Source organism: Phalacrocorax aristotelis, chromosome W (genome assembly GCF_949628215.1).
Source record: "Phalacrocorax aristotelis chromosome W, bGulAri2.1, whole genome shotgun sequence".
Lineage (NCBI taxonomy): Eukaryota > Metazoa > Chordata > Aves > Suliformes > Phalacrocoracidae > Phalacrocorax > Phalacrocorax aristotelis.
Window position 1 is genome coordinate 30,171,283 of NC_134310.1, and position 10,989 is coordinate 30,182,271.

The 10,989-nt window shown below is 62.7% G+C and overlaps 1 protein-coding gene across 4 annotated transcripts; it reads right to left on the reverse strand.

Annotated features, from left to right (window-relative positions):
* Positions 1–2,007: 2,007 nt before the first annotated feature.
* Positions 2,008–10,567, reverse strand: MISP (mitotic spindle positioning). Of its 4 annotated transcripts, none has more exons than XM_075077293.1 (5): positions 10,457–10,567; positions 4,546–6,648; positions 3,438–3,649; positions 2,944–2,982; positions 2,008–2,666 (listed from the first exon to the last, which is right to left on the reverse strand). In XM_075077293.1, the coding sequence occupies exons 2-5, from the start codon at positions 6,521–6,523 to the stop codon at positions 2,580–2,582; spliced, it is 2,316 nt and encodes a 771-aa protein (XP_074933394.1). In that variant the 5' UTR covers positions 6,524–6,648; positions 10,457–10,567; the 3' UTR covers positions 2,008–2,579. The 4 variants fall into 4 exon arrangements, with proteins under 4 accessions (XP_074933394.1, XP_074933393.1, XP_074933395.1 ...); XM_075077292.1 differs by lacking the exon at positions 10,457–10,567 and adding an exon at positions 8,928–9,040; XM_075077294.1 differs by lacking the exon at positions 10,457–10,567 and adding an exon at positions 8,725–8,931.
* Positions 10,568–10,989: the final 422 nt, after the last annotated feature.

Here is a 10,989-nt window from a genome sequence, read left to right on the forward strand (position 1 = left end):
CTCTTCGTGCGCGCGGCATCTGCGGATCCCTTGACTTGTGTCTTACGGTGGGTTGAAGCTACGTTTCTAGTTAATGGCTCGTCATGCAAATGAGCAGCATCCTATGCAATATGCATATTAGACCTCATCAGGGTTTAATTGCTGCTCACAGGAGAGATCAGAGAACGGTTTCATTCTATAAAAGCAAGGGCGAAGCATTATTAGAGGTTCTGAATTACTGTCCCAGGGCCTGTCTTAGCTGCCCAGACTGTAAACCCTCATTTCCCATGATTAGGAAGTGACCCATAGCAGGCTGTCGCTAGGAGCCGTATCTGCGGCAAAAGGGCTGTTGGAGGATCGCGGCCGGAGGGCTCCGGGAGCACCTTTACCCTGGAAGAAGAACACGAGGAGAACGGCGTCCCAGTCTCCGGTTCTACTGCGTGTTAATGATGTCCGGTTAAAACAGACGTGGTTTATCAGCCGGAAGACGCCGTGTTAACCTCCTACAAAAACTGTTCTGTGTGTGACCTTAGAATTGAACGTTTGTGACTGAAGCCAGGATGAAAATACTTGTAAATGTTGATTCTTTAATTAAATGCATTTTTGTATATATTTGGTGGAAAAGGATTTCCAGGAACTTCTGCAAGAAGGGAGACCGAGTGCTCTTGGCTCCTCAGCGGGGCACCCTCCAGCCCTCGGGGCCGGCGGAGCTGCCGCTGGACCGGTGTGCTCCCGCGCCTGGGCGGCCGGAGAGCGCGTGCCCTGGGGAGACGGGGGCCATCGCGGTCCTGCTCCAGCCCTCGCTGTTCACCCGTCCCTGTGCTTCATCGCAGCACTCCAGAGGAAGGGAGAAACGCCCGGGATGACCCGAGGGTTACACACGTGCTTTTCATTGTGTCGTGAGAAAAAATGATTAATTAGGGCAGAGACCAAGCTACGACGCCAAGTAATTTGGCCAAGGCCGTGGATGAGGCGAAGGGCAGAGGCTCCAGGTCCGTCTCCCGCGCTCGCAGCCCGCTCCCCGCAGGGGGCGGTGGGGTCGTTGCCCACCTCCCCCCCGCCGGGCCCCTGGGGGGCCGCTCGGCGATGGAGCGCGCCCTGTGCCGGGCCCGCCCGGCCCGAGCCCCGCCGGGGGCGGGGGCGCCGCGGCTCCCGCAAACCCCTCTGCTTTGCCTCTTTTTTGCGCGGAGGGCTGTGACCCCCCGCTCCGCTGCCGGCCTGGGGTCCGGCGGGGGCAGCAGCCCCGCTCCCGCGCCCCGCAGCTCGCCCTTCGCGGGCCCCACGCTGCCCCGCGGGTGCCCGGGGCTTGCGCAGCCCGCGCTCGCCGGGAGCCACCTAGCGACAGCGGGGCTGCGGGGCTGGCGGCGGGACGGCGGGGCTCGTCCTTTCCCCGGCGGGACCCCCACTCCCGCGACCCGTCCAGCAGAAGGCTCCTGTCCCGGTCCCGCACCCCCAGCCCCGGGGGCTCCTTCGAAACGCCTACCGCAAAGTGGGTGTTTCACAGGAGGGTCATGGACCTGCCTGGAGCGGGGCCAGAGGGGCCACAGAGACGCTCCGAGGGCTGGAGCCCCTCTGCTGCGAGCACAGGCTGGGAGAGCTGGGGTTGTTCAGCTGGAGAAGAGAAGGCTGCGGGGAGACCTTATTGCGGCCTCCCAGTACTTAAAGGGGGGCTGTGGGAAGGATGGGGACAACCTCTTTAGCAAGGCCTGTTGTGACAGGACAAGGGGTGATGGTTTTAAACTAAGGGAGCGGAGATTTAGACTGGATATAAGGAAGAAACTTTTTACACTGAGGGTGGTGAAACCCCGACCCAGGTTGCCCAGGGCGGTGGTCGATGCCCCATCCCTGGGAACGCTCAAGGCCAGGCTGGACAGGGCTCTGAGCAACCTGCTCTGGGTGAAGCTGTCCCTGCTCACCGTGCGGGGGATGGACTGGGTGGCCTCTAAAGGTCCCTTCCAACCCAAACCATTCCGTGACTCCATGAAAACCAAAGGAGCAGGCAGACAGAACAGGCCTGGAAGAATGAGGGATGGCAATGATGCTTTAATAAATTAGCAAAATAAACAGCAGTTCTATGTATATATATATATATTGTATTGCTGCATCTCAGCAGATGACATGAGTTAAGCAGAAACGTTGATTTCCCAGTCTGACGCGGATACCGAAGGCGTGCATCGCCTGGGCACCCTCCTCGCGATGCCTGATGCTGTGGTACTTAAAAACCTAAAACCACTTAGAGATAAAATAGCTTTTTTGTAAGCCAGAGGCACAGCTTCCATTGAGAAAGAAGTTAAATTACCGTATGATTTAATCTAGCTGTCTCCTTGCAGAACTGATTAAAAGAAAATGATCCATTTTTCCCCTCTTAAGAAAAAAAATATATTACGCACCTCAAAGGGAAGGGGGAAGGAACGAGCACACCTAATGCATTGGAAGGATCACCTGTAATATTAAAAATGGATGCGATTTGCAGTGTACAAGTCTCTGATTCTCGTGATAACCAGGAGCTGGACTGAGCAGGTATTTCGATCGCGCATCAGTGGATCCCAGTCGGGGTAAGGACACAGCGAAGTCCGGCGGCCCCGGCCCCGAGGGCTCCCTCAGTCGTCGTCCCTGACGTACTGCCCTGCCTCCCAGCGCTGGGCCATGGCGCTCTTGTGACGAGTCACTCTGGTGCTTTCCACAACCTAAAGAAACCAGAAGGCACGGTGTCTTTTTATAAAGATATTCTTATAAACAGTCTTTTTGGCACCACTTGCCCTCCCAGCCAGCAGCACCCCCCTCTTTGGGTGAAATACGCCTGACAGTGGCCACGGCACCTTCTGCCCGGTGCGATGCCCACCCGAGCGGTGCCCGTGGCCATATGGGAGCCGAGACCCCCGCCCACCCCGTCAGCCTCCAGGGCCAGGGAGTGAGAAGTGAGGGCAGCACAAGCAGAGCCCACGAGAACGTAAAGGACTTTACCTCCGTGTTGATCTTGTCAACAGGTTCAATGCCTGCGTACTGCGAAAAGGGGGAAAAGAGGTTCAGGTGACGGCAGCCTCGCAGGGAGATACCCAGAGGCAGCCGTGTACAGGGCACGGGGGGTCCGGCTGCCGGGCAGGGGAGAGGCGAGGTGAGGTAGCATGTGCAGTCATGCCCTCACCGGAGCGGGGGGACAGTTCAGGCCAGGCCCCCCCCCCAGGAGGGAGCTGCTGCTCCCCTGCAGTCCCACCCAGCACTGGCACCCCTAAGCTGTGGGGCGCTGCCCCGGGGGCCCCGTGTGGCCCCTTCCCAGTGCCAACACCATGGGGTCTCCCACCTAGCCAAGCAGCTGGACCTCCAGCTCTGGGCGGGAGCTGGGCACAGCTGCCCTCGGCCCAAGAGCCACCAGCCTTCTCCCAGGCTCCAGCCCCCCAACCGCGTGCTGCTGCCCCCAACCACATGCTGCCTGGCGCGTGCAGGGCGGGCGCATTCACCTTTCCATCCTCCTTCACCCTCCTCCTCCGCTCCTCGAAGGGGCTGGAACGAGCCGAGTCGGGGGTGAGGGTCTCCGTGCTGCCCTGGGAGGGCCCGGCCACCGTCAGCGGGGTGAAGGACGACACCAGCCCCAGGATCCCCGGCTGGTGTGAGGCAGGAGTGGAGACGGGAGACCCAGACACCGAGTAGCTGCCACTGACACCTGAGGCAGCTTCAAGAGAAAGAGACATCAGGGGGTGAGGGACCCCAGGAGCGCTCGTGTGGGCTGGGGTACCCGCAGGAGAGCGAGGCCCTTGCCCCAGACCAGCCCTCTCAGCAGGTCCAATGGGTCTGGTCACGGCTGGGACCCCATGTCTGGGTGCCAGCCAGGGATTGTCAGGAGCAAGAGAGGGGAAGCGTATGAGCTGGACACTTCTGGGCCCTTCCAGCACTGTTTTCTGTGATGGTGTGACACATCATCATCAATATCTGAGCAGCTCTAGAATTGAAGGTTGTGCCACTCTTGCGGAGCCCACCCCTCATCATCATCAGTTCCCTGCATCTGCTCCCCCCGGCAGGCTGGGCTGGTCCAGCTGGCTCCAGGGACTTCACATCAAGCACTCCTGCTTGCTGACCACAGAATCCCTGTCCCAGGAAAATTATTTCTCCCAGGACAACTTGCTGCCAACACACAGGGGTCCTTACAGGCATCTCAGCAAATCCTTACAGGGAGGAGCTTGGACTCCTCCCCTGCAGCCAGCGTGTCCCAGGTGGGGGCTTGATGCTTCCCACCCTTAACTCTGTCCTTCTTGGTCCCTGCCACAGCCACTCTTGCTCTCACCGAGAGCCCAGGCTGCCTCTGGCTGCTGCCCACGAGAGGCACCTCATGCTGACTGCAGGCACCGTGAGGGTTTGCTGCCTAACGGCTTCCCGTGCCTGGGAGAGGGACCTACCCCACGAAGGTCCTTGGAACAGGCACCTCGTGGTGCCACTTTTGCCCCCTCTGATTGCTCCTGCTGAGACTCGGAGCCACAAGGAACGGGAGGGCAAGAGCGATGCCCACAGTAGCTCTGCCCCAGGGTTTGACCCCTGCCCTGGCCCATCCCACCGTTCCTCTCCTACGCTTACCGGAGCTGTGCCGTGAGTGGGAGCCCTCTTGGGGAAAGCCGTTGCTGCCGACCAGGGAGTAGCCGTCTATCAGCTGCCGCCGCCGCCGCTGCTCCTGCAGCTCCTCTTCCCTCTGCAAGTCGCTCCGGATCTCCTCCTCGATCAGCACCAGCGTCTGGGGCTTCCAGGTCCTCAGCTTGTACTGCTCCTGCCGGCCGTCCTCCCTCCTTAGCGGGTTCTGTGTCCCCATGTCATCCACGAAGGAGACCTTGGGCTTCCAGAAGGAGAAGAAGAAGTACTCGCTGGGCAGAACAGCTCTGCCGGTGGGGCTCGGGGTGGAGCTGGGAAGCCTTCCGTCCCAGGAATCCTCACTACTCTGTCTCCTGGCTCTGGCGGAAACGTGCTGAGACACCAGGGGCTGGTCCTGGCTCTTCTCGCTGGCAACAAAGCGGGGCTGGGACTTCTGGAAGTGCGTGATGCTCACTGCAGAGCTGGGAAGGCTTCTCCCACCCCTGGTGTCTTCTGCGGGGCAGAGGCCGTGGCTCGTGGGCTGCTCCGCCGCAAACTCATTAACCCAGCTGCTCCGCTCATCGGCCCTCCTCGTGGGGGTGGGCTTCTGCAGAGGGGCTTCCTCCTGCTCAAACACCCTCCTGCGCTCGTCCAGCTCCTGCTGCGTCCCTCTGTCGTACGTCCCTAGCAGCCTCCCTTCCTTCTTCAGATCTTCCTCACGCTTGGTTTCCTGCTCAATTTCCCTCTGGACATAAAGGGAAGCACGGCCTTTGTTCTTCCTTTTCCTGCCTGAGCTGGGAGAGGTGTGCGTGGAGAGGAGAGGCTTGGTCTGGATCTCCACCAGCTCACTGCTGGAGGTCAGCCGCTGGATCCCCCTCTCCTTCCAGAGGTTTTCCTCTCTCTCCATCGCCATGCGGATTTCCCGCTCGATGGGTGTCTCGTTGCTGACCTTCGTCTCCGTGTCCAGGCCATTGCTGTCAGCCTTCAGATCCACAAGGCCGTTGAAGATCTCATTGGATGTGCTTCCATCGCTAGTGTAGCCTGCATTGGCTTTGCTGTACATCTCACCCAAGCTGGAGTCCACGTCCTCTCTGGAAGATGCTTTAGTCAAGCTGGGTGTTCTCCCAGTGGGATATGACCTTTCAGCATCAGCCCTTCTGGGATCATAAACCTCCTCCTTCACAGGTGTCTTGTAGGACACACTATGAGCCTGATAAATGGTCTTGTCTCTCCAGCTCTGGCTGGATGCGCCGGCATTACCATAACCTCCTGAGGGCTTCGTGGACATCTCAGGACTATGCCACTCTTGCCTAGAGACTTTTGTCATCGACTCTGGCTTTGGAGACATGGCCTGTTGCCCCAGGCTGAAAAAAGAGCTTGGGCTGGTCTTCTCCAGCATCAGGAACTGCTGCCGAGCAGCAGAGAAATTGATCTGCTCCGTGTCAATATTGTCAGAGTCAACAGGCATTGCTGCCTTCCCCAAGGAAGCATCAAAGCTGGTGCTCAGCTCGTCCATGGAGCTCCATCTCTTGGCCATGGTGGAGCTCTTCCGTACCACCTGGTTCTGGATGATCTCCCTCCTCTCGTCCTCAAGCTCCCTGGCTTTCTCGGGTGAGATGTTTGGTGGAGGGACCCTGTCCTCTTCCTGCTCATCCTCATCGTAAAGCTTCGAGGGTTTCCTCTCACTTCCGTAAGCCCTGAGGTCGTACAGGTTTCCCGACCTCACCACTTCCAGCTTGGACTCCCGGTCCAGGGGAGGGGTCCAGACATCTCTTCTACAATCCAGGAAACACGAGGAGGATTTCGACCTCGTTTTCCCATCATAGCCATTTTCCACCCCCTGGCTGCTCTGTTGAGCGGAGTCAAACACGTCATCATCGCTGTCGGCCCTCTGCTCTGCAAATGAGCCAGCTTGGTGAGCATCGCTATGGCTGTGCTTGTGCGAGGTCTGCGGGAGCTGGAAGACCAGGTGCCTGGTGACTCTGTCCATCTCCTGGGAAGAGTCAGCATTCAACCCTCTGCCAACCTCACCCTGGACCGGGGATGCTGCTCAGCTTCGAGGTCGCCCTTGGGCTCCTGGGTCACCTGAGGATGAGGGGCAGGACCTGCCTGGCCCTGCAAGCAGGAGAGGAGAGCAGCTATTAAGAGCAGCAAAAAGAGCAGAGGTCAGGGGCGTGCAGCTCCCTCTCCCAGCCTGGTACTGCTGTCCTCACCCGGGCAGTGACCGAGAGATACCTGTGCCCAGGGGACAGACACCACCAACACAAATGAGCCATGTCCCAGCAGGCATTTGCTCCATTGACCCAGAAACGCCAGGTCTTGGACAGAAGCAGCCAGAGCATGAAGCACCATTCCCAGTGGGAACTGCCCCAAAGCTGACATCCCCCTCCTGCCTCTGTCCCCCAGCCTGGCCACCTCCCAGGCGAGCAAAGCCAAGCATGCCGCAGGGCAGCCAGCATCGCCCGCACCACCAAGAGGGCAGCGAGACCACGGCTGCGGGGCTTTAGGCGAGACCACGGCTGCGGGGCTTGGCTGCATCAGGCTCCCCCGCCGCCTCTTCCCCGCTCCAGCATGGCCGCCCTCGTGCCTTACTGTCACACCGGGCAGGGAGGGACCACCAGCCACGGGCAGCACCGGGAACATCAGCCCGCGGCAGGGAGAGGCCGTGGCAGCACGGGGCCCACCTCTGCCTGGAATTTCCCCTTGCGTGTTTGCGGGAAGGAAGCTCCAAATAGCCGAGCTATAGAAACGGTGGGGTCATAAAAATGGTTTCATGGCTCATAAAAAGGAGAGGACTTTAACCCCCATATCATGCCAAGCAAGAGTAAATTGCCCAACCTTGGTGTCGATCCTCCTGCACTAACTGGGCCGGAGCTGGATGGGACAGCAGGTGCTGGGGCAGGGGAGCAGCGCAGGCGGGTCCCCAGGAGACAGCAGCTCTCATGGTGTCGCAAACACCATACCCGGCCCAGCCCCGTGCCAGCGAGACGCACGTGTGTCCCAGGCGAGCTGGGTGTGCTGCAGGCGAGCACCACATCCTCACCCTCTGTTTGCAGAGGCGTAGCTGCAACCCTGCCATCGCCGCTCGTGACTGAGGTCGGGGTGTGTCAGCGCCGGGCACCGCTCCCCAGGCACTCGCAGCCTCCCGTGAGCACGTGGGGAAGCCGGGAGCAAGGCTACGGTGATGGCAGGGGCAGCCCAGAGCCTGGGTGCTGCAGTACCGGTGAGCACGGCTCGGGGTGAGGCTCCCCTGGACAGAGGCGGGCAGCCACGGCTCCCTGCTCATCCCCAGGATGGATGCACTGTGCCCTGGACATGCCTCCTTCCCTGCAGTGACAGTGGTGACGGAGCCCCCCCGCTCACCTCCCAGGCTGTGCCCTTCCTCCCACGGGACCAACAGGGCCAACCCTGCAGCTGAGGAGCCATTTAAGCCTTTCCTGGGGCGGGAGCACCTGAGACTTATCAGGGGCAGCTGGGGCATCCCGGGCCAGCTCCAGGGCGATGCCTCAGCACCGTGGTGCTGCCCGGCCCTGTGCTCAGCCCAGGTGGTTCAGCCTTGCTGCCTGCAGCAGGAACAGGGCTGGGATCTGCAGGGAACTGCCGTTCTCGATGCCCTGTGCTCAGCTGAATTCTGGCAACCTCTTCCTTTTCCTGCCTGTAGTTCACTATCGCTTTTTTACAGCCTCCAATGACCTAGACAGTGAAAACTCTCTGTCTACCTCTTATCATGTTTGGAGGGGTCAGAGACCCCTGCTGGGCGGGGACTCCTCACCCGGGAGCGCTGGCTGCCGGTGCAGGAGGGGAGCGGGGCCAAGGAACCAGCAGGGCTGTTATCGGGGCTCCCGGCCGGCACCGCGCTGAGCCGCACAGCCCTCCCAAAGCAGCGCCCGAAACCATCCAGCTGTCTCGGCTCGGCCCCAGCTGCCTGATGCTGCAGGAACATGGGGGCATGGGGATCCCGGGCTCGTCCCCCCGTGCTGGGCTGCTCCCGGCCCAGCCAAGCGCCACAGGGAGACGCTGGGCAGAGCAGGCGGCGTTGCAAAACCCACCGGCCTGGCCTGGGCCCCCTCACCATAAAGAGACATCTAGGGAGTTTTTCAGAGCCCTCCTTCCCCCGGGGGTCCTGCAGTGGGCTGCACACTTGCAGCATGCCCACCCGCCCCGTGCAAACGGCCGCGTGCGCTCCCAGACCTGCTGACGTGCGAGACGTGCACGAGCCTGCACGAGACGTGCTCTATCCGCCTGCCCGCCGCAGATAGAGCCGGCGTGTTCACGCACCCCCTCACCGCGGCCGGACCCTGCGCAGGGACTGGTCCCTCCACAGCCGGGGGGAAACGGCCTCTCCGAGCTCCCCAGCGCTGCCCTCGCCCCCACCCTGAGTGTGCTGCACTTACTGTCGGGGGGAGCCGTCGGGGCGGGGGTCCCCATGCCCAGGGAGGCCGCGTGGGGCACCCAGCTGAGCTGTGTCTGCCAGGGAGTGGCTGGGGCGGGCGGTGGTGGGGCGTGGGGGCCGGGGGGGCCGGCAGGGCTGCGGGGCCTTGATAAGCTCAGCCTGAGCCTGTGGGGAATTCCAAGAACCGCGCTGGGCTCCGCGCTGGCTGCAGTTCAATGACCTGTTCCCGACCCCCCCACGCCACCGTCACCCATGCTGCAGCTGGCTCCCACGCCTGGAGGGCCGACCTTGGCCCCCAGCCCGCGGCACGCGCCAACACGCCGACGTGCGGATGCACCAATGGGCCGATGTGCCCGTACAGCACCGTGCCGACGCAGCGGCGCACCGGTGCACCACCGTGCCGGTGTGTCGATGCACCGACGCAGAGGTGCGGCACTGCGCCGACACACCTTCCCGCAGGCACGCTCTGCCTCTCCACGGGCACGACTGCAGCACTGAGGAGGTCTGAAACTCCGAGCAGAGCCGGGGTGTCCAGCTCTTCCCCAACCCTGTGCCCCGTGGCAGCCTGTGCCCCACGCGATTCTCCCCATGGAGGAGCACAAACACGAGCTCGGCCATCCCTGGGAAGAGCTCGAGCTGCTCCCGGGGGACAGGCAGCGCCGGGGCAGGGAGGCAGCCCGGGGGTACAGCCGCTCTGTCGCCAGCGTCCTTCAGCCCTGTAAGTCCCCCCGGGCAGCCCAGGGCAGGGCAGGGCAGGGCGCCCAGCCCCTGGGCCCTGGGGGACACGGTGGTGCCTGCTGGGGAGCCTGCGGAGGAGCCTGAGGGAGCATGCCGGGAGCAGCCGCCCCAGGAGCCTGTACTCTCCTGTTTACACCACGGGGCCTCTCCTGGCCCGGCCACTTGATAACCCTGTGTTTGCATAGGCAGGGACACGGCAGGTGCCCTCGCTGCTGTGGCAGCCCTGGCTCTGCTGGCCCCACCACCCCGGTGGCTGTGGGCGCCCACCCAGCGCTGCCCTCCCTGGCCCCCCGCTGCCCGCCAGCCCCTCACAGCGGCGCAGCTCCCTCCTTCCCTGCGGATCAAAGCAGCCCCCTCCCAGCAGGGACAAGACCCTGAGCCTGGTCGGGAAACCTCGGGCACCCTGTACCCACCACGGCACGGTGGCCGTGAGACCCTCAGCGCCTGCGGCCACGGCTGCTGGACCCCAGCAGAACGGGCGGCATCACCAGCATTCAGCACCCAGCATCCGGAGCCAGCCTCCCTCCTGGCACGGGGTGTCGCAGCTAAGCGGGCAACGCCGTGCCAGGATGCTCAGCCCTTCACTGCGCCTGCATCGGAGCAGGAGGTCCCTGTCCTCGTCCTCTGTGCCCCGCCATGGCAGCTCTGCTCCCCACTGGAGCCCGCGCCTGCCAGAAAGACTCTCCTGGCTTCGCAGTGGCCTGTGGCAGCCCAAGCAGGGTGATGGGGTCAGAGCTCGCTCGCCCTGGCTGCCTCTGCCCAGCTGTGGGGTGCCCGGGAGGTCCCACTTACCCCCTGCCTGGCCCCTCGGTGCCCGCAGCCCCGCTCTCCGGGCTGCTGGTGCTGGCACTGGCTGGCCTGGGCCGGCGGCTTCGGTGCGGCGGCCGGGCAGCTCTGCAGTTCCGGCCGGGAAAGTGGAGCCTGTTTTACCGCAGGGTTGAGACAAAGTCCACAGACGATGGCCGGGGAGCACACCACGCCCGCGGCAGGGTGTGTGCGCAGCTCGCCGGGCTGGCACCAGGCAGCGACAGGGACCACCGCCCCAGGAGCGAGCCTTGGCATCCCGGGCAGAAGCGGGACCCACACCAGGCTGGGGATGGGCAGACACCCACGGCCACACAGTGACGGGACCTGGGGGAGCCCCGACCCCAGTGCTCCCCACTGGGACAAGCAGAAAATCGGGCTGCCACATCCCCTTCACCTGGGCACGCCTGCCAGCATCACGCCTGCATCCCTTTCCTCCTGGCATCCTGGTTCCCACCCACCTCTTCCTACCCGCTCCTCTGGCGCGGCCACGTGCCCATCACCCCAGCGCCAGGGCTGGC